A 22,294-nucleotide genomic window follows, 5' to 3' on the forward strand; every position below is an offset into this window, starting at 1 on the left:
TGGGGTGCAGGGCCCAAGCACCTGGGCCATCCTCCACTGCACTCCCTGGCCATAGCAGAGAGCTGGCCTGGAAGAGGGGCAACCGGGACAGAATCCGGCGCCCCAACCGGGACTAGAACCCGGTGTGCCGGCGCCGCAAGGTGGAGGATTAGCCTATTGAGCCACGGCGCCGGCTCCAGAAGACTTTACTAACAGCTTCAAGAGACCCAGCGGGTCCAAAGGAGCAGTTATAGGCCATCTGGTGATTACTTATTATTATTTATACAGCACTTTAGATGTACACACAGATGTGTTATGAATCCACATGCAGAGGGGCCCTAACAAGGACTTCAGACAGAACGCGACTGCTGAGCAAGTCAGTCTGCATTAAAGAAACATGCTAACCAGAGAGAGGGAGTGCACTGGCTGGTTTTTAATCTGCTGCATTAGCTCTAAGACTGTTTGATAAAAAAAATTAAGAATTTCATATAATCGCAAAATCTTGTGAGGCAACAACCTAGCTACATGTGGTGTTCCAAGGGTGGTAAAGAGGGCTAAAGGAAGGACAGGCTCTCAGATCCAGAAGGCTCTTTATACACTCAGCAGTTTGTAGAAGGGACCAGAAAAGAGCCCTTCTGCTTGGGAAGATCTGTGATACAAACACACAGGATTTTATTTTTTTTTTCCTACCAGAAATGCTCTAAGAATAATTTCTGGGCTCCCATTCTGAATACTAAGCTGTATCCAGGGAAAAATGTAGTGAATACATAAAAAGTGAATACATAAAAAAAATTTCACCTTAATTTCCTGAGAATACTTCCAATTAGGTTCACACACCTTTTTTGCTGTTGCCAGACTGGAGCAAGGATGCTTTTAATCTGCTATGTACTTAGTAACACCCTAATAAATACAACATAAAAAAACTAAAATAACCAACCACATGTTTCTAAGGGGAAGTTCAAGAGTACCAGATCTGAAAAGAAACTTGAGCTTAATTCCTTGCTCCTAGCATGTCTGTATTTTAAAAATTCCAGTCCCAGTTTTGTCTATAGGAGATGTAACAGTTGTCTGCTTCTATAACAGGGTTACAGACAAAACTGCAGTGCACTGAAAATTACTGCAAAGTCAATGTATTACAAAAAATAAGGCTAGCATTTGGCCTAATTGTGCACACTGCACTGTATTTTCAGCTGCCTGACAGCATGCAGCCACTCTTACCAGATGGGAACTGGATGAATTATTGAATGAAATATGAATTATTAAATAAAATTTGAATTTTTTTAAAGTCCTGGCAGGGTGTGGGGAAGAAAGGCTTGTTTGTTTGCCTGAAATTGCCTTCACCTGTCGAAGCACGTAAACACAGCATATACCACCACACTGGCCTCCATCAACCAAACCACTTCTTCTCTTGCTATTCAATTCAAGATGCTCCCCTAACATAAAGAATTAGTAATCACCACCAACTCATTTTTCCTTGCTTTTCTTTCGTGCTCTTGCCAGTTAATAGGGAAACTTGCCAAAGGGACAGAATGAAAGACCCAGAGGCCCACAGTACCAGTACAGCCCATTTAATGGGAGTGCTGGGATAACAGGAATCATCTCTATAGATCTGTGTTATGTAGGCAATAAAACATATACCTTTGCAGCATGCCAGCATTTAACCAATCATAGGAGCTATTTGTTGCCTCATATATTACAGAGCAATAGAGATTTAAGGGATAATGTTCATGGAAGCAGAGGACACGAAGCAATAAACAGCTTTGGAGGTTGGTTAAATGCCAAGTGAAGCCAGGACTACAGCACCATAAACATTATTCCAATTATATGACAAGATAAGGAGGTATAGGAAGCTGCCCTCAATCCCACCACAACCAGGGTTCTGTTGCTATTCTTGGCCTTAGAAAAGAAAAGCAGGCTCGGAGGTTATGAGTTAGTCACACGTTTGCTGTCTCAGAAAGCTATGAAGATAATCTGGTACCTAAGTGTCCTCTGGAAGAAAAAGAGAACACCTGATAGTACATATCTTCAGGGGCAAAAAAGAAGAAGAGCCCCTCAGGGTCACAACGGACAGACACATAACCAAAGGATTTTTCTTTTTGAAAAAATTTAGATATTTAACTTTATTTAAATATTTTAGATAAAAATTTTGACAGTCACCAATCATAATTTGTAATTTACCTAAAATTCTATTAGATAATTTTAGAATAATAGAATATGTGTACTAGTAGGATATTTATTTAGAAGATAATTTTACTGAAAAGACAAAACATTATGAATTAAATTTGATTTTTCATTTTTTTCAATTTACACTTTTAAAAAACAATTTCTTTTAACTATTTAATATTTTATTTATTTTTTTATTTTTTATTTTTTTTACAGGCAGAGTGGACAGTGAGAGAGAGAGACGGAGAGAAAGGTCTTCCTTTGCCGTTGGTTCACCCTCCAATGGCCGCCGCGGCCAGCGCGCTGCGGCCGGCGCACCGCACTGATCCAATGGCAGGAGCCAGGTACTTATCCTGGTCTCCCATGGGGTGCAGGGCCCAAGCACCTGGGCCATCCTCCACTGTACTCCCTGGCCATAGCAGAGAGCTGGCCTGGAAGAGGGGCAACCGGGACAGAATCCGGCGCCCCGACTGGGACTAGAACCCGGTGTGCCGGCGCCGCAAGGCAGAGGATTAGCCTAGTGAGCCGCGGCGCCGGCTAATATTTTAAACATTAAAGCCAGTCTTCTTTATATTTTAAATTTTTAAATAGTTTTTAACAAACACACACACACACACACACACAAAAGGAAATTATCAATTCCCAACTTGACTCTCACTGGGATTAAACATGACAATAGGTCTGATCTGATTTCATCATCATTTAAAAAAATCATCTATTATTTTTCACTTTATGTTTCTGTGTGGGAGCAAACTGTTGAAATCCTTACTTAATGTATACTAAGCTGATCTTCTGTATATTAAGATAATTGAAAATGAATCTTGATGTGAATGGAAGGGGAGAGGGAGTGGGAAAGGGGAGGGTTGTGGGTGGGAGGGACGGTATGGGGGGGAAGCCATTGTAATCCATAAGTCGTACTTTGGAAATTCATATTCATTAAATAAAAGTTAAAAAAAAAAAGAAATTTAAAGTGCAAATATTCTCAGTTCTGCTAAGGAAAGCCTCCTATAAACATTAGACAGAGCCTTGTTCCCGAATATTCAGGTCTCACCATGACTATGTTTATCTCTTACAAAAGGTTGTCTTCAGTGTTTGAAAAATATATTGCCTACTTTGCTAAGGAAATATGAAATTTGTTTTATGTAATAGTGAATCAAAGAGTTTAAAAAGTTGTTTCCAATTAATATATTCTGTTTAATGTTTAATAAGGAAATCTCATGTGTGATTTTCATTTTTCAAAGAATAATGTTCATTTCCAGAGTGATAATTTTCATTTTTATTATGTTTCCTGTCACAATGTTTTAAGAATTTTTTAAAAAATGAATCATAAATAAACTGCTTTCATTAAAAAAGCCAAAAAAAAATAGTTTTTAACAGATTCAATATAGTTTGTAGATACAATTCTAAGAATATAATGGAAGTTGATCCAGAGTAGTTATGACAGAAACCTTTCTCAATGGCTAATAATGGACTGATATTAACTGTCCATGAGTAGCTTCTCCTTGGAGGAAATGTCTTCCAGTTCTTAAGGAACAGACATTCTAAATAAGCTAATATGAGGCTTGATTATACAGAAAGACTATTTAATCTGCATAATTTACTACAAACCAGTGCCATATGTCTGAGAGAAAGGTATAGGAATCTGAAATTTGTTGACTCCTGCTAATAAAAACTAGGTGAAAAGCATTCAAGAGCCAAGTCATCTAAGGGTGGGTGTTGTGGCACAGTGGCTTAAACTGCTGCTTGAGGTGACTGAATTCCATATGGGACTGTGTGGTTCAAGAGCCGGCTACTCCATACTTATTTTTCCCCCTAAAAATTTGTTTATTTATTTGAAAGTCAGAGCTACAAAGAGGGAGAGACACACAGAGAATCTTCTATCTGCTTGTTCACTCCCCAGATGGACACAACAATAAGTGCTGAATCAGGCCAAAGCCAGGAGCCAAGAGTTTCTTCCAGGTCTCCCTTGGGTTATCTTCCACTGCTTTTCCCAGGCCATTAGCAGGGAGTTCGATTAGAAGTGGTGCAGCCAAGACACGAACTGGCATCTATATGGGATGCCAGCATCCCAGACAGTGACTTTACCCACTTTGCCACAAAGCCAGCCCCTATTCCATACTTCTGATCCAGCTTCCTGTCAATGTACCTGGGAAAGAGAAGGTGATGGCCCAAGTGCTAGGGTTCTTACCACCCATGTGGGAGATACAGATGAAATTCCTGGCTCATGGTTTTGACCTAACCCAGCCCCAGCTGCTGTGGGCATTTGGGGACTGAACCAATGGCTGGAAGATCCCTCTCTATAACTCTGCCTTTCAAATAAATAAATAACTATTTTTTTATTTTTTTAAAAGAGAAGTCATGCCACTTTATCCACATAAAATAACATGTTGAATTCAACATTAAAGACAGAACATAATATTTTTTCCTGTCTCCATATATAATAGAACAATTTTTTAAAAATTGCTGAGGGGTGGATTTTTTTTAGAAAAGATTTTGTTTATTTGAAAAGGCAGAATTAGAGAGGGAGAGACAGACAGAGAGAGATATTCCATCTGCTGCTTCACTCCAAAGTGGCCACAACGATCGGGTCTCCCAAGTAGGAGTACAGGGGCCCAAGCATTTGGGCCATATGCCGCTGCTTTCCTAGGCATATCACCAGGAGTTGGATCAGAAGTGGAGCAGCCAGGACTTGAACCGGCACCCATAAGTGATGCTGTGACTTAACCTGCTGTGCCACAAGCCTGGCCCCTAGAACAACTTTATTCAATTAAAAGTTTCCCCATATGTTATTAAAAATCTATGCGTAAGGGTGGGCATTTGGCACAGCAGTTATGATGCTGCTTGGAGAGTGCCTGCGTTCGAATTCCAGCTCCGTCCCTGATTCCAGCCTCCTGGTAATGCACATCCCGGGAGGCTTTCCAGATGGCTGGGTCCCTTCCACCCATGTGGGAGACTCAGATTCAGTTCCTAGTTCCTGGCTTTGGTCTGACCCAGTCCCAGGCATTGCAGGCATTTGAGAGATGAATCAGCAGATGGGAGATTCTTTCTCTCTCTCTCTCTCTGTTTCTGTTTTGTCACAAAACAAACAAACAAAATACCATGGTTTTTCATAATATGCATTTTCCATGACCTTTCTGAAGACTCCCATCTGCATTTATTTAAAAAAATTTTTTGCACCAAAATACACATATCTTTTAATCCCATTTTCCCACCAACTTTCTGAGGTTCCCTTGTATTTCTATTATCATAGAGGAAACACCATTTTATAGGCATAATGTTTTTAAATAGATGCTATGTCATAAACATTCCAAAATGCATACAGCTTGAATTCAACCAGTCTTCTGCCATTGTTGCCTTCACAACAGTGTCCTGTTCTCAGGAGGCAGCTCTACTAACCACTCTTCTACCCACATTCCATAGAGACGTCTTAGCAGGAAAACTGCTTTCCCCAAGATCCTCTTTATGAGGGTGACGAGGCCTCAAGAGAAACACTCAACAGAAGAAAAATAATAACAGGGCTAAGAAACCATAGCACCTGTCTTTTCTGGTAAGAATGTAGACACTACAACCTTCGGCAGCCATCTTTTTTTAAAAGTACATGCAGCATATTTAGCACTCAGCTGTGTCACATCAGACGAACTGTTGGGAAATGGATCATGAACAGAATCCAAAAATAACAGCCATTAAAGACCTAGCAACCAAAACATGTTTACGTCTCTATTGAAAGGCTGGTGGTTTTGATTATATAGTGGAGAGCATAACCCACTGGTCTATTTTGGGTAAGTTTTCCTTCCACCTTCCTTTAACACTAAGGCATAGGATGGTTTCAGTTTAGAGGTACACTAGGTAAAGTCTATGCAGGCAACAAAAGATATTGAAATAATCCAAGATTCTGATCTTTCTTTGCTTTGTAACACACAGTCTCCTGAACTGTAATTTGCTTTCATTCCTTCTTCCTCTACCTGGTAGATAGAAGCCACTGAGCTTTTTGAGACTGCTATGGTAGGTTCCAAACATGTCTCGCAAAAATTACCATGGTCCTTATTACCCCTCCTGGGACATACAAAGCCTTTTTATTATTCTATCATTTCTGGGATGAAGAATTAGAAGCAATGACAAGTCGATTATAAATAGCTTAAAGGTCTCAAGGGAGCTCCAGAATGAAACCATTCTCAAAAGATATAAGGAAGCTGGATGACAGACCAAGGGCAGTTAACTTCACTTAATTTTTCTTCTCTGCTGGGTTTTCTCTATTTCATATGACATAAAGTAAACCTTATAAGGACCCCACTCTTAAGTTACTTGTTAACAGGCTTTGGGAGGAACTTGGAAGAAGACTGAATGTAACTTGAGAACTATCATCTCACCTGACCATAAAGTTCTTACATACAAAGGAGGCAGAGAATCACACTACCTAAAAAGTCAAACCTAAAAAGTGTTAAGCTGTAGCTACCAATTTTTTTTTTTAAATTAAAGTAACTTGAATCCAAAAGAGAGTGGTAACCTCCCTGAGTTCTACATTCACTCTCTCCCTGAGAGAAAAACAGCATTCAAGACCTAAGCCAGAGGCTATAATGAATCCTAATAACCAACCTACAAACAATTCAGAAATGGGAGGAAAAAGAAGGGGAAGGAAAGGCTTAGGGCAAACAGAACTCAACAATGCAGGGAGGAACCAAAGTAAAAAGTTCCTACTATTTCCTACTTGGGGGTGGTGGTGGTGGTGAGCAGAACAAAAACAAAGAAACAAACATAAATTTCACAGATTCCTGCAATCTCTGAAACCCCACAAATTGAAGTGAGTGCTACTCTTTTTGACAAAGCAGCTGCAGAGATGCGACTTGTATCTTCCTGAAGGAGCTAGAGATGCTTTTCCTTATTTCTTGTCTTCCTATTTTTATTTCTTTGAGAAGTCCTTGTCTGGGTGGTTTTAAGCACACAACATATAAAAGGGATATAGGAGTTAAGAAGCTTAAACAATAAGTGAAGAAAAGCACTGGTAAGAATGGGAAAAATAAACCTTTTCACAAAAATGTATAGTTTTCTTTTTTTTTTTTTTTTTTTTTTTTTTTTTTTTTTTTTTTTGACAGGCAGAGTGGACAGTGAGAGAGAGAGACAGAGAGAGAAAGGTCTTCCTTTGCCGTTGGTTCACCCTCCAATGGCCGCCGCTGCAGCCGGCGCACCGCGCTGATCCTGGCAGGAGCCAGGAGCCAGGTGCTTTTCCTGGTCTCCCATGGGGTGCAGGGCCCAAGCACCTGGGCCATCCTCCACTGCACTCCCTGGCCATAGCAGAGAGCTGGCCTGGAAGAGGGGCAACCGGGACAGAATCCGGCGCCCCGACCGGGACTAGAACCCGGTGTGCCGGCGCCGCAAGGTGGAGGATTAGCCTATTGAGCCGCGGCGCCGGCTAAAAATGTATAGTTTTCAAGTAAAGAAGTGAAAAGGATGCCAGATGTGGGAGTCACAGAAATAATATCAAATTCAAATACAAAAATTTTAAAAAATCATTTCAGATATGTATTTTAATAAGACTACCTGAAAAGTGAAACAAATTCACTCCATTTTTTTCAACTGGATTATTTTGTAGATATATAAAATATAATATAAACCACATAAGGAATCAGTTAATAATAAAGTTGAAAACTTTGCCAATGAAAGAAATACACCTTAGGACACAGAATCCTGCAGTGTACAATGGCCCTGCTAGCACCATTTCTGAAATTTTCAGCATTTATTAGAATTTGGAATGATCTTCCTCAGTCCATTCCTTGTCAACCACCACTTCCACCTCCTCCGCCTCTCAAATTCCAATTCTTAGAAATCTCTTTTGTCTAAGTATTGACAATGTTTAATAGAACTAGTCTGCAATATCACATACCACCAGTAAGTGTCACTAGACAGTCACATGACATTTCTTTACTGAGCTGAAAGCCAACCCTTCAGGGTCTATAAAATGAATTAATGAAGGCAACCCTTCAGGTTCTGTAAAATGAATTAATGAAGGCAGTTAAAACCTTCTTTGAATTCATTTTTTCATCCTTTGTGGAACATGGCAATAGGAGACAGTCTGAAAAAAAGAGTTAAGAATGTATAAAATGAAAAAAAAGCAATTGCAATAAAGTTATTTAAAAACATATGATGAAAAATACCTGACATGATGTATACATATGCAAACAATTACACAGCAGCAGACACACAGAGAACAAGGCATTTCATGGCATCACTTAGGGAAAATGCTTATGTAATGCTGTGAGAGCTCAGGTTCTATGCTGCATTTTTCTTTCCCAAATAGGAATCTGCCTTAGCTGTTAGCAGTAATTTTCTGGATCAGCAGTCAAAGGAAACATTTTTTTTCTTATTATTTAAAAAATCCAAATAGTCTGACAAATTGGGGTTCACAATGAATGGATACATTCTCAGCTGCTTCTCCAACTATGTTCAACTGACTTTTATATCCATGAAGGTTGAGGAGAAGATATTTCTAAACTTGCTTTGTATTTAGATGGATCGCTTTAGAATGGAGGAGAGAGCAACATGTATTCTTCAACACTACGTGCCAGGAAACAAACACCACTAGTAGAATAACAATATGGCAGAGAGCAAGGCAGATTTCATTATGGTAGAGTGCCTACACCTCCTCATAACTTGGATTTACACACTGCAAATCCTCTGATCTGATTACCTCCAGTGATCACGTAAAATACCGGCTTTAAACTCTTTGCCTTAGTGATAAAACAGCCACTTTGATTCACAACGAGACATTCACAATAAAGTATATTGTAAACGTACCTGTCCACAGCCCGGGGCATTGCACACAAACGGTCTGTCGTCTCCCATATTTCATATAGCAGAGCGGAGCTGAGGAGTAGGAGGTAGGGAAAAGTTATGTTAAATACGCTAGAGCAGAAAAAAAAAACAGTGCTTCAAAAATATCAAGCCTAGAAACAGGTGTTCCAGGAATGCCATCTATCAGAGCTGTAAACACAGGCTACTTTGGGGAGACCCATTAGACAGGTGGCATATGATCCACTGCGCCTCAATTGACTTTTAATTAGAAAAATTTTGACCTAAATAGTTGAGGAATTTCAACCTTTGCTATGTTTTCCCTCTTTCTGCTACAGTATACAACACACTTCTCCAGTCTGCTGAATTACAACCAGTGCAGTTCCCTATGTCAATAAATCCACTGAACGCTCAATGCGGAAGCCATATTTCTAACCTAGAGAAGACCAAAATTTGTCATTTAATTAATTAAGGGATTATAGGAGGGGTGCTCCATTTTACAGGGCTATAATCTGGCTCCCTGGTGTATAAACTACGAGACTGTTGGCAAGGGTCGTTTATCCCAGATTATTGCCAAAGAAAACAAAGCACCCATCCTATTGGGCTACATGGGAAATGATTTTCATTAATAAAAAAATAAAAATAAAAACCTCCTCTCCCCACTGGGAGCCTCCTTCTCCCCCCACCAATCGTCTGTGGCAAATGGAGAAATATCGGTGCCCTCCACCCCTCCCCCGATTCTATTTATGGCGAGGTTTTTAAAAGCAGCAATAAAACAAATGTCGACTCTTTGGGGGTTTACTGGGTGAATATGTTCCGGCTGTTTGTGCTGCTCTCGGCCAGGGTTCTTGGGCTGCTCTGCTGCAGCCAACAGATGTGCACTGCTGCAGGGGATAAAGAAATGACACTAAAAGGCATCACTGCCCACCCCCTCTATGTCTCTGAAGAATTTCATAGAATGTATACTGTTTTTGAAATTATCCAAGCTAAACTCTTGAAATGTTGATCGAAATTCTTCATCAAAGAATAGTAATTCCAATCTCAATGTGCTGGGGGAAATTTCTCATATTCCAAATAGGAATAAAAATAGAGATAGAGATGGTACGGTTTAGAATGCAAATCACAGTTAACTCCTAAAAGATATTTTTCAAATAGCCTTCCATAAAATAGAAAGGTATCCAAAAGAATACGAACAAGAAAGATGAGAGAGAAACTACAATTTGAATAAGCCTAGACATAACTTCAGAACTGAAACCAAATTTAAAATTTGTATCTCAGAAATGTCAGGCCAATCTCAGTTAGGCCGATGTTAAAATAAAATGTTCATATGCTAGAATGAACCTAGTAATCGAAAAACCATGCTTAAAACTCAGAGAGTAGTTAGGTAACATCTCTTCTACTCTCTTAGGACTCACTCTGGGGTTAGAAACCAGTATTTCTGGTTGTCTAATCAGTAATTCCACAACTAATCGGTGTTTAAAATTGTGGGGTGCCCCATAAAATAGAAGGGGCTTTTTGGTCATCTTTCAGCGTAACGGGAACACGGTCTAACTATGAAGGAAACCGACGCTGCAGCATTGCTGTAATGGAAAGAGCCTGTATGTACACACGTGTACACAGATTTATATCACATTTAGCCAGGATAAATTGCTTCAATAAATTCTGTTCCTAGGAGAGGCTAGCTCAAGCTGATGATTGGGTACTGGGAAATGAGAGCTTCATTCTTCTTCACACGGCCCCAGGGCAAGGGGGTTTTCTGGTTGGTTTGTTTGTTTTAAATGCACAATGATTTTTTAGCACTTTCTAGAACCTCAACACAGTGCCAAAAACAAAACAAAACAAAACAAAGACCAAGTAAATAAACACAAACACCAAAGCCATTATGGCTGAAAACACAGAGCCTTTTTGGAATAAAATTCCTAACTGTTGTGCTGAGATAATTTCACTTCCCAAACCCAGAACCTATTTTCCTAAAATGCTAATTTTATTTAATGCATTTTCAACCAGGAAGTAAACTATAAGGGCTAGAATAGACAAAACACAAGGACCTAGGAGGATCCTTTTCTTTTATCTTGGTTCTCATTTTCCTACCTATTTTGAGGCAAGAAAGGGTTTCCACTGAGATGTGAGGCAGAACTGGTACAGAAAGTGATTAAATAAATTCTGGAATGGTGTTCCTCAAACTACAAAATTCAAAATTTAACTTGGCTTTTGCACAATCACATTACAATATATGGCTTCCAAATTTTATGTAATGGCATCCTTATTAGAAAATAGAGGTGAAAAACTATGCCTTTCTAAAAAAATGAGGGAGAAAAAGCATAAAAATCTAACAGAAGTAAGCATTTTCACTGCTCTTAAATATTCAACTGACATCCACTTACTAGGATTTCCTGCTTCCTTCCCAATTTGGTGGCCTTTGTTTTACCATTTTCACTAAAGGGAATGAGATCACAATAGAAGGAAGAAGGGTCTCTCTCTTAAATACCCACAATTGTTCTTGAATCATTCCCTCAATCTCTTGCACCTTGTAATTTCTACCACTCTTATTTTTAAATTTTTCCAATTTAAAATGCTTTGTCTTTTTAAAAAATTTAAATATTTAACAAAAAGAATGATATCTTCCCATTAAAAAAAAATTCAGCTAACAAACACCTTTAAAAAAATTCACTTTCAGTCTGCTGCATCAATTGCTACAAATAAGTAGAAATAAGCAGTGACAGTCTTTAACACTTAAACCCATCTTAAATCACCAGACAGGTCAAACTGCTGCTGTTTCAAAACAAAAAGTAACATATTTCTGGAGTATAACCAGACTGAGACAAAAGGTGAAATCCTGAATAACGATGTTGCCACTCACTGGAACTTAACTCACAGCTCACTTGCACCTGTACTACTTGACAAGTAGATCCCGTGTGTGGGCATGGCATTCACTGTGTGTCATTTCCCTCTCTATCCATTCTTCAGGATGAAACACAAGCATTTTACAGAACTAAACAGAAAATGGCAGGAGAGGGAAACACACATTTAGAGGCAGTGGCAAGGGTAACTAAGATTAGTACAGGAAAACAAAGAGGAACTAAGGCCTGTCCTAGGGGCCAAGCTCTGTGGAGGGAAAGGCTCGTGTATGCACAGTGACCAGAATGCACAAATGATAAAAACCAGTGTTTACTCAAAAGAAAGTTATCTGAATACTGGGAGAGAGTTTCAGAAAACCCAAGGTTTAGGAACTGATTTTTAATAGTTGAGATTATTTCCCCAAAATCAGTTTTTTTCAGAGCCAAAGGTAGACTCTAAAATAGTCAACGTGCAAGTAAGAAAATAGATTCTTTCTCTATGCAGCTATTGATTTATATATTGTTACAGGACGAGGATGGAGTCTGTCGCTGAGAGCTACAAAACCCAGTTGTGATGTGATGATTTCTCTAGTAATCAAATGACATTAATAAGAAGCTCAGCTCTAAGAAAGGAATAAAAACTATGTACAAACACATTTAGGGGCCTTTTGTTAGGAACCTAATGACAAAAAGCAGACATGGATAGGTCTAAAAAGTAGGGATGTATACACACCATCATTATCAAAGATTAATGAAAATCCAGAAGGAATTTAAACTGGCCATTATTCCTTGATTTGAAAAACACTACAAAGGAACAATTAACTGCCAGGCAAAAATGGACATTAAACTAAAAACAGTAAGTCCTTGCCAAGAAAACAATCTTTCACTTATCTGGCATGAGAGAAGTCAGGTTAATTATGGTTTGTGGACAGCATTGAGGCACAGCAGGTTAGCTATGGTCTGTGATGCTGGCATCCCAGATGGGTGCCAGTTCAAGTCCCGGCTGCTGCTTTTCCCATCCAGCTCACTGCTACTGCACTTGGGAAAGCGGTGATGGTGGCCCGAGTACTTGCACCCTGCACACATAGAGGACAGAATTCCAGGCTACTGGCTTTGGCCTGGCCCAGCCCCAGCCATGGCAGCCATTTGGGGAATGAATTAGCAGATGGAAAATAACTCTCTCTCTTTATCTCTCTCTTTCTCTCCATAATTCTGCTTTTCAAATAAATGATTAAATCTTTTTTTAAAAATAATTATGGATTAATGTGCAAGATTAATTAGGCTGAGGTTGATCAGTATAGATATAAGTTAGAACCTTGGCAATTTCTCTTACTGTCTATGGGTATTTATCAAATTCTTTTATTGGCAACTCCAAAGCATAGAAAAAAACCACTGGGACCGGCGCTGTGGCGCAGTAGTTTAAGGCCCCAGCCTGCAGCATTGGCATCCCATATGGGCACCAGTTGAAGTCCCGGCTGCTCCTCTTCCAATCCAGCTCTCTGCTATGGCCTGGGAAAGCAGTAGAAGACGGCCCAAGTGCTTGGGCCCCTGCACCCGTGTGGGAGACCTGGAAGAAGCTTCTGGCTCCTGGCTTCGGATCGGCTCAGCTCTGGCCGTGGCAGTCATTTGGGGAGTGAACCAGTGGAATGGAAGACCTCTCTCTCTCTGGCTCTATCTCTTTCTGTAGCTCTTTCAAATAAATAAAAGAATTCTTGGGGCTGGTGCTGTGGCTCACTTGGTTAACCCTCCACCTGCAGTGCCAGCATCCCATATGGGCACCAGGTTCTGGTCCCAGTTGCTCCTCTTCCAGTCCAGCTCTCTGCTTTGGCCCAGGAAGGCAGAGGAGGATGGTGCAAGTGCTTGGGCCCTGCACCTACATGGGAGACCAGGAGAAGCACCTGGCTCCTGGCTTTGGACTGGCGCAGCGCTGGCCGTAGCAGCCATTTGGGGGGTGAACCAACGGAAGGAAGACCTTTCTCTCTGTCTCTCTCTCTCTCAGTGTCTAACTCCGTCAAGTAAAAAAAAAAAAAAAAAAAAAAATCTTAAAAAGATAGAAAGAAAAAAACACCAAAAGAAAGAGGCGGTTGAGTCAAAAAAAGATTTAACAATGAGAGTTTAAAATTAATAATCACAGGGTGGTGCCGTGGCTCAATAGGCTAATCCTCTGCCTTGCGGTGCCGGCACACGGGGTTCTAGTCCCGGTCGGGGCTCTGGATTCTGTCCTGGTTGCCCCTCTTCCAGGCCAGCTCTCTGCTATGGCCCGGGAGTGCAGTGGAGGATGGCCCAAGTCCTTGGGCCTTGCACCCGCATGGGAGACCTGGAAAAAGCACCTGGCTCCTGGCTTCAGATCAGCGCAATGCGCTGGCCGTGGCGCGCCAGCCGCGGCAGCCATTGGAGGGTGAACCAACAGCAAAGGAAGACCTTTCTCTCTGTCTCTCTCTCTCTCACTGTCCACTCTGCCTGTCAAAAATTAAAAAAAAAAAAAAAAATTTAATAATCACAACTTACTTTTTGTATCAAACACATTATTTTTTAAAATACAGTTTTATTGATAGCTCCAAATGTATTTTCTTTTTTTAAGATGTATTTATTTGAAATAGAGAGTGACAGAAATGGAGAGACAGGAGATCTTCCATCCACTGGTTTATTCCCCAAATGGATGCAAAGGCTGGGGCTGGGCCAGGCTGAAGTAGGCAACAGGGCTCCATCTGGGTCTCCCACATGGGTGGTAAGGGCCCAAGCATTTGGGTCACCTTCTTCTGCCTTCCCAGGTACATTGACAGAAAGCTGGATTAGAAGTGGACTAGCCAGGACTAGAACAGGTGCTCTGATAAAGCATGCTGGAGATGAAGCAGTGGCTCAACCCATAGTGCCACAACTATGGCCCAAGTCAGTTGTGGGTTTTTTTTTTTTTTTTTTTTTTTGACAGGCAGAGTGGACAGTGAGAGAGAGAGACAGAGAGAGAAAGGTCTTCCTTTACCGTTGGTTCACCCTCCAATGGCCGCTGCACCACGCTGATCCGAAGCCAGGAGCCAGGTGCTTATCCTGGTCTCCCATGCAGGTGCAGGGCCTAAGCACTTGGGCCATCCTCCACTGCACTCCCGGGCCACAGCAGAGAGCTGGCCTGGAAGAGGACAACCGGGACAGAATCCGGCGCCCCAACCGGGACTAGAACCCGGGGTGCCAGTGCTGCTAGGTGGAGGATTAGCCTATTGAGCTGCAGCGCCGGCCCTGATCAGTTTTAAAATTCGTTAACTCAGGGCAGGTGTTTGGCACAGTGATTAAGTTGCCACTTGGGACACCCACCCTCACATCAGAATGCCTGGTTCCAGTCCTGTCTCCACCATTTCCCATACCGCTTCCTGCTAATGTGCACCCTGGCAGACAACGGGTAATGGCTCAAGTACTTGGGTCCCTGTCACTCACATGGTAGACCCAGACTGAGTTCCTGGCTCCTAGCTTCAGCCTAGTCTAGCCTGGCTGTTGTGGGTATCTGGGGAATGAACCAGCAGACAGAAGATAATCTGTTCTCTGCTTTTCAAATTAAAAGAATGAATGAACAAAAGAAAACATTTAAAAAATATTTTTTTTAATTCACCAAATAATTTTTTCAGTGCCTACCATATACTCTAAGCCCCAGGTATTTGGTAAGGTCTCTGGCCCTCACTGAGCTCATTTACATTCTAAGGAAAAAAAATAAGACAAGCAAGTAAATAAAATAATTTTAGATAAAGAGTAGATGATTACTATTAAATAAATGAAATGGTGATGTGTCAGTGATTACGAGAGGGCTATTTTAATTTCATGACTAAAAAGGTAAGGGCTGCATTATCTGGGATCACGGGGGAATGGGAGGACTGGTGTTCCGATGCAGAGGGTAAAGCCACTGCCTCTAACGCGTGCATCCGATATGGGCACCAGTTCATGTTCCAGCTGCTGTACTTCGATCCAGCTCTCTGCTAATGAACCTGGGAAGCAGCAGACGTCCGTAGTGCTTGTGCCACTGCCAACCATGCAGGGGACCCAGATGAAGCTTCTGGCTTCGGCCTGGCCCAGCCCTGACCACTGCAGCCATTTGGGATCTGGGGAGTGAAACAGCAGATGGAAGATCTCTCTCTGTCTTTCTCGTACCTGTAACTCTGCCTTCCAAGTAAATAAGTCAAATAAGTCAATCTTAAAAGTGGGGGGGGAGGGGGAGACAAGGGAAACAGGGTGGACTACAGAGACCTATGTGAAAATTTCAGGAAGTATTTCTTCTCATAACAGCACATACTCAATTAATGTTTATTGATCTACTATTTAATAAGCATTCAGAGTTGATATCCAACCTGATATTTCAAGTTTTGCAGAAAGCTCCTGGATCTACAAAATATTTGCTATGCAAGTATTTATATATTTAAGGCTATACATATTTAAGATATATTTTAAATATGCACTTATGATTACTTTGCACACAAGGTTCTTTATATGACGACCTTCAACCAATTCAGCTTTACTTATCACTCAAGTAACATAAAAGAGGCTTTAAAGTTTTTTAGTGTGCTAAATATTGAAAGGAGGGATGTATCTAAGAAGTTAACTCTAAATCAGACCTTGGAAACAAAGCCTTGGCCACAGCTATTAAGATGTATATTCAGGGACTGGTGCTACTGTGGAGCTTAGCAGGTAAGAGGTAAAGCTGCCACCTGCAGTGCCAGCATCCCATATGGGCATCAGTTCGAGTCCCAGCTGCTCCATTTCCAATCTACCTTCTCTGCCATGACCTGGGAGGGCAGGAGAGGATGGCCCAAGTCCTTGGGCCCCTGCCACCCACATGGGAGACCCAGAAGAAGCTCCCAGCTCCTGGCTCCTGGTTTCAGGCTTCAGGTCACCCCAGCTCCGGCCATTGCAGTCATTTGGGGAGTAAACCAGCAGACTGAGGACCTCTCTCTCTCTCTCTGCCTCTCTGTAACTCTACCTTTCAAATAAATAAATCTTTAAAAAAAAAAAAAGTATATTCCCAGGATCAAGTGTTAAGACTCCAGTACTGGGGCTGGTGCTGTGGTGCAGCAGGTTAAAGCCCTGGCCTGAAGCGTCAGCATCCCATATGGGCGCCAGTTCTAGTCCTGGCTGCTCCTCTTCAGATCCAGCTCTCTGCTGTGGCCTGGGACAGCAGTAGATGGCCCAAGTCCTTAGGCCCCTGGACCCACATGTGGGACCCAGAAGAAGCTCCTGGCTTTGAATTGGCTCAGCTTCGGCCGTTGCTGCCATCTGGGGAGTGAACCAGCAGATGGAAGACCTCTCTCTCTCTCTCTCTGCCTTTCTCTGTAACTGTCTTTAAAATAAATAAAATAAATCTTAAAAAAAAAAAAAAAAAAAAGACTCCAGTACCTAGGTTTAATTCCCGGCTCTGGCTCTTGATTCCAGCTTCCTGCTAATGCAGACCCTGAGAGATAGTGATAATGGCTCAAGTAATTGGGTTTCTGCCACTCAGTTAGGAAACCTGGATAGTGTTTCCAGCTTTTGGCTTCTGTTCCCGTCCAGCCCCAGCCATTGTGGACAACTGGGGAGTGAATCAGCAGGTAAGAGTTCTCTTTCGGGTTCTCTCTCTCAAACAAAGGGGGGAGGACAGTTGGCACCTTTATATGGTACTTTTAGGAGTACATATTTGAATAATCTTTGGAAATCAATTTGACAATATTTATATTAAGTGTCTTAAAATGTTTTATATTCTTTGAAGAAACTATTCGTCTTTTTTTTTTTTTTTAAGATTTATTTATTTACTTGAAAGTCAGTTACACAGAGAGAGGAGAGGCAGAGAGAGAGAGGTCTTCCACCCGCTGGTTCATTCCCCAGATGGCCGCAATGGCTGGAGCTGCGTAGATCTGAAGCCAGGAGCCAGGAGCCTCTTCCAGGTCTCCCACATGGGTGCAGAGGCCCAAGGACTTGGGCCATCTTCTACTGCTTTCCCAGGCTATAGCAGAGAGCTGGATTAGAAGAGGAGCAGCCGGGACTAGAACCAGCACCCACATGGAATACTGGCACCTCAAGCCAGGGCTTTAACCCACTGCGCCACAGCGCCGGCCCTAAATTATTCGAATTTTAGGACTCGATTCTAAGGATAAAATCAGAAACACAGACCACTTATATATTAAAATGCCCATCACAGTCATATTTTTGACTGAAAAAAGAAGAGGTGGTAAAATAAATGTTTAACAAGAATGGCTAAATAGAAATTAAAGTACTGCCTCACAATGAACTATATTTAAACTGTTCAGAATAAAATTTTGAAAACTAAGGACATGAAAAGATGCCATATACCGAATGAAAACAAAAGATGCACATGAATTCTCAATCTGTTAAAAAGAGCAAAATAACAAGCATAGAAAATGATGAAGAAATTAAGTTAAAAATGTTAAGAGTTACCTCTGGATAATGGTAATACAAGTGATTTTATTTTTCCCTTTGTTCCTCTAGCATTTTTCAGTCTCTATAATGATTATACATTGCTTTTATTTATTTATTTATTTCTAAAGATTTTGTTTATTTTTTGAGAGTCACAGTTAGAGAGAGAGACAGTCTTCCATTTGCTGGTTCACTCCCCAAATGGCCATCATGGCTGGAGCTGAGCAGATCCAAAGAGAAGAGCCAGGAGCTTTTTCTGGGTCTCCCATATGGGTGCAGGGACCCAAGCACTTGGGCCAGCTTCCATTACTTTCCCAGGCCATAAGCAGAGAACTGGATAGTAAGAGGAGCAGCCAGGGTACGAACCAGTGCCCATATGGGATGCTAGTGCCACAGGCAGAGACTTAACCTACTACGCCACAGCGTCAACTCCTATCCATTGCTTTTAATAAGTATAAGTTATGTGATCTAATAATAAAAAAGAATGTTAACTTGATAAAAATACACCTTTGAATTTATAAAACATGTCTTTGGAAAAAAAATCTTTGAATTTAAAAAGGCCAATATCTGCCAGACACTTTTTAAAAAAGATTTACTTATTTGAAAGGCAGAGTTCAGCTCCTGCCAGACTTTTCTGAAGCACTAGACAGTAAATTTTAAAATTATACAAAGTACGGGGCCGGTGCTGTGGTGTAGCGGGTAAAGCCACTGCCCACAGTAGCAGCATCCCATATGTGCTGTTCTAGGCTGGCTGCTCCACTTACCATGCAGCTCCCTGCTAACAGGCTGGGAGAGCAGCAGAGGATGGCCCAAGTGCTTGGGCCCCTGCAGCCACATGGGAGACCTGGGAGGAAGCTCATGGCTCCTAGCTTTAGATCAGCCCAGCTCCAGCCAGTTCACCTGGGGAGTGAACTACCGGATGGAAGATCTCTCTCTCTAGTTCTGCCTTTCAGATAAATGAATAAATCTTTAAAAATCAAATTGGCAAATTAAGTTCAAAATAGATAAAAAATCCTTTCTGGGGCCGGTGTTGTGGCATAGGGGGTTAAGCTGCTGTCTTTGAAGCCAGCATCCCATATTGTTCAAGTCTCAGCTGCTCTGCTTCTGATCTAGCTCCCTGCATGGGAAAGCAGCATGGGAAAGCAGCCAAAGATGACCCAACTTCTTGGGCCCCTGGGAGACCCAGATGGAGTTCCAGGCTTCTGCCTTTGGCCTGGTCCAGTCCCAGCTGTTGTGGCGATTTGGGGAATGAACCAGCAGATGGAAGATCTCTCTGTCTGTCTTGCCCTCTCTTTGTGTCATTTTACCTTTCAAATAAATAAAAAAAATAAAATAAAATAAAATAAAAATAAAAAAAAAAACTTTTCATAATTCCATAGTTTCATATACAAAGACATGGTGGAAATTTAACCATATTGATATAGAGGGTAAACCAAGCAGTTCAAGACAGTTTCTCCTTTGTTACCTGTGGGGACCAATTTTTAGACTCTTAAGAATGCTACCTAAAAAAGTCTTACTTATAGCATTAAACAACTAGAAATTGCTCCAGCTACGTATCACAAGCAGAATAGAGAGCTGAAACCAAACTTAACAGATACTGAATGACTTTCAGTTCAGATATAAACAAGCTGAAAAATTTAGGCAGGCACCCCAACAGAGCTATATGTACTCCATTTCCTTATGATGCTAAAAAGAGAGAAATCAGCCGGCGCTGTGGCTCACTAGGCTAATCCTCCACCTTGCGGCACCGGCACACCGGGTTCTAGTCCTGGTCAGGGTGCCGGATTCTGTCCCGGTTGCCCCTCTTCCAGGCCAGCTCTCTGCTATGGCCCGGGAGTGCAGTGGAGGATGGCCCAGGTGCTTGGGCCCTGTACCCCATGGGAGACCAGGAAAAGCACCTGGCTCCTGGCTTTGGATCAGCGGGATGCGCCGGCCACGGCGGCCATTGGAGGGTGAACCAACGGCAAAAGGAAGACCTTTCTCTCTGTCTCTCTCTCTCTCTCACTGTCCACTCTGCCTGTCAAAAAAAAAAAAAAAGAGAGAGAGAGAAATTAAATACAAATAGTTTTCTTCTAAAAACACAACTTCGGGGGCTGGTGCTGTGCACAGTGGGTTAACACCCTGGCCTGAAGCACCAGCATTCCATATGGGCACCGGTTCTAGTCCGGCTGCTCCTCTTCTGATCCAGCTCTCTGCTTATGGCCTTGGATAGCAGTAGAAGATGGCCCAAGCGCTTGGGCCCCTGCACTCACATGGGAGACCCAGAGGAGGCTCTTGGCTCCTGGCTCCTGGGTTTGGATCAGCGCAGCTCCAGCCATTGCGGCCATCTGGGGAGTGAACCAGTGGATGGAAGACCTCTTTCTCTGTCTCTACCTCTCTCTGTAACTCTTTCAAATAAATAAAATAAAACAAACAAACAAACAAACACACAACTTCAAAAACCAAGCTAAATTGCTGCTGCTAAACAAGGAATCCAAAACTATGCTGATCACCACAGCAGTCTCAAGATTTTATTCTCCATAGGATACTCAGTGCTGCTCCAGAAAACTTACTTAAGGAAAAGATTCCAATAAATACGTGAACTGTGAACTATAATACAGGTTATGTGAGTCTAAGAAAACAAAGTAGATTGAAGTTTTACTAAACGGTGGATAATTTAGGAACTAAAATTTCTGTTCACAAATTTTAGATTAATTTTCTATTGTATTATTTAGCATAAAATAGCTTAGCATGTATTATCTCATTAGTAGGTAAATCAATTGCTTCAAGAGAATAATGTAGGCCGGCCCCGTGGCTCAATAGGCTAATCCTCCGCCTTGCGGCACCGGCACACGGGGTTCTAGTCCCGGTTGGGGCTCCGGATTCTGTCCCGGTTGCCCCTCTTCCAGGCCAGCTCTCTGCTGTGGCCCGGGAGTGCAGTGGAGGATGGCCCAAGTGCTTGGGCCCTGCACCCGCATGGGAGACCAGGAGAAGCACCTGGCTCCTGGCTTTGGATCAGCGCGATACGCGCGCCGGCCACGGCAGCCATTGGAGGAAGACCTTTCTCTCTCTCTCTCTCTCACTGTCCACTCTGCCTGTCAAAAATTAAAAAAAAAAAAAAAAGAAGAGAGAGAATAATGTAGAAAGTATATATAGAAATATATAGATAATATAGAAATCATATATACTATAATCTTTAACAATTTTTAAAAATGTGTTAAAAAAAGGCATAGAGACAGAGAAAAGAGACAAGAGATTTTCCATTCACTGGCTCACTCTTCAAATGCCCACAATAGCTAGGGCTGGGCTAGGCCAAAACCAGGAACCTGGAACCCCATTGAGGTTTCCCACATGGGAGGCAGGGACCCAAGTACTTTAGTCACTATCTGCTGCCTCTCAGGGTGAACACCAACAGGAAGCAGGAGGTAGAAGCAGAGCCAGGATCTGACATGGGATGCAGGCATCTCAATAACTGTGCCAAACACCCGCCCCGACTACCTTAATCTCGACTGTTTCACACCAGGGCGATTTTTTTTTTTTTAATTTTAGGAAGGTTTAAGTTACCTGTTTTTTTTTTTGTTTTTTTTTTTGTTTTTTTAAATATAATTTGAGAGGTAGACATACACACAGCCCTCATCTGCACTTCCAATCCCCAAATACCTGCAATGGCCAGGGGACAAAACCAGAAAGCTGGGAAATACCCAGGTCTCCCACATGGTGGCAGAAACCCAATCAATCATCTGAGCCATCACCTCTGTCTCACAGGGTCTACACTAGCAGGAAGCTGGAATCAAGAGCCAGAGGCAGGGATGATACCCAGACACTACAATATGAGGCATGGGTGTCCCAACTGATGTCTTAACCCCTTAGGCCAACATCACTCCCTATATCAGGATTTTTTTAAAGATTTATTTCATTTCTTTGAAGACAGAATTACAGAAGGAGAGGAGGATAACATGGGGGAATTAAAGGGAGAGGGAGAGAATGAGAGATTGATCTTCTATCCACTGGTTCACTCTTCAGATGCTAGGCTTAAGCCAGGAGCCTGGAACTCCATCCAGGTCCAAGCACTTGGGCCAAACCACTGCTTTCCCAGGCACTTTAGCAGGGAGCTGCCAAACAAAAGGCAACAAAGGAGTCAAGAGGTTGGGGTCACTCTGAATCACAGT

The 22,294-nt window shown here is 42.0% G+C and overlaps 1 protein-coding gene across 3 annotated transcripts in view; it reads right to left on the reverse strand.

Moving 5' to 3' along the window:
- LOC100351569 (cyclic AMP-dependent transcription factor ATF-7) overlaps positions 1 to 22,294 on the reverse strand; it is a 107,413-nt gene that overhangs the window by 66,979 nt on the left and 18,140 nt on the right. For all 3 annotated transcript variants that reach the window (XM_008256540.5, XM_008256541.5, XM_089308420.1), the window contains exon 2: positions 8,932 to 9,000. In XM_008256540.5, coding sequence (XP_008254762.1) covers positions 8,932 to 8,979 — 48 coding nt within the window. In that variant the 5' untranslated portion in view covers positions 8,980 to 9,000. The remainder of the gene's footprint in view (positions 1 to 8,931; positions 9,001 to 22,294) is intronic.

This window comes from Oryctolagus cuniculus, chromosome 11 (assembly GCF_051225735.1).
Source record: "Oryctolagus cuniculus isolate XC-2025 breed Fujian yellow rabbit chromosome 11, ASM5122573v1, whole genome shotgun sequence".
Lineage (NCBI taxonomy): Eukaryota > Metazoa > Chordata > Mammalia > Lagomorpha > Leporidae > Oryctolagus > Oryctolagus cuniculus.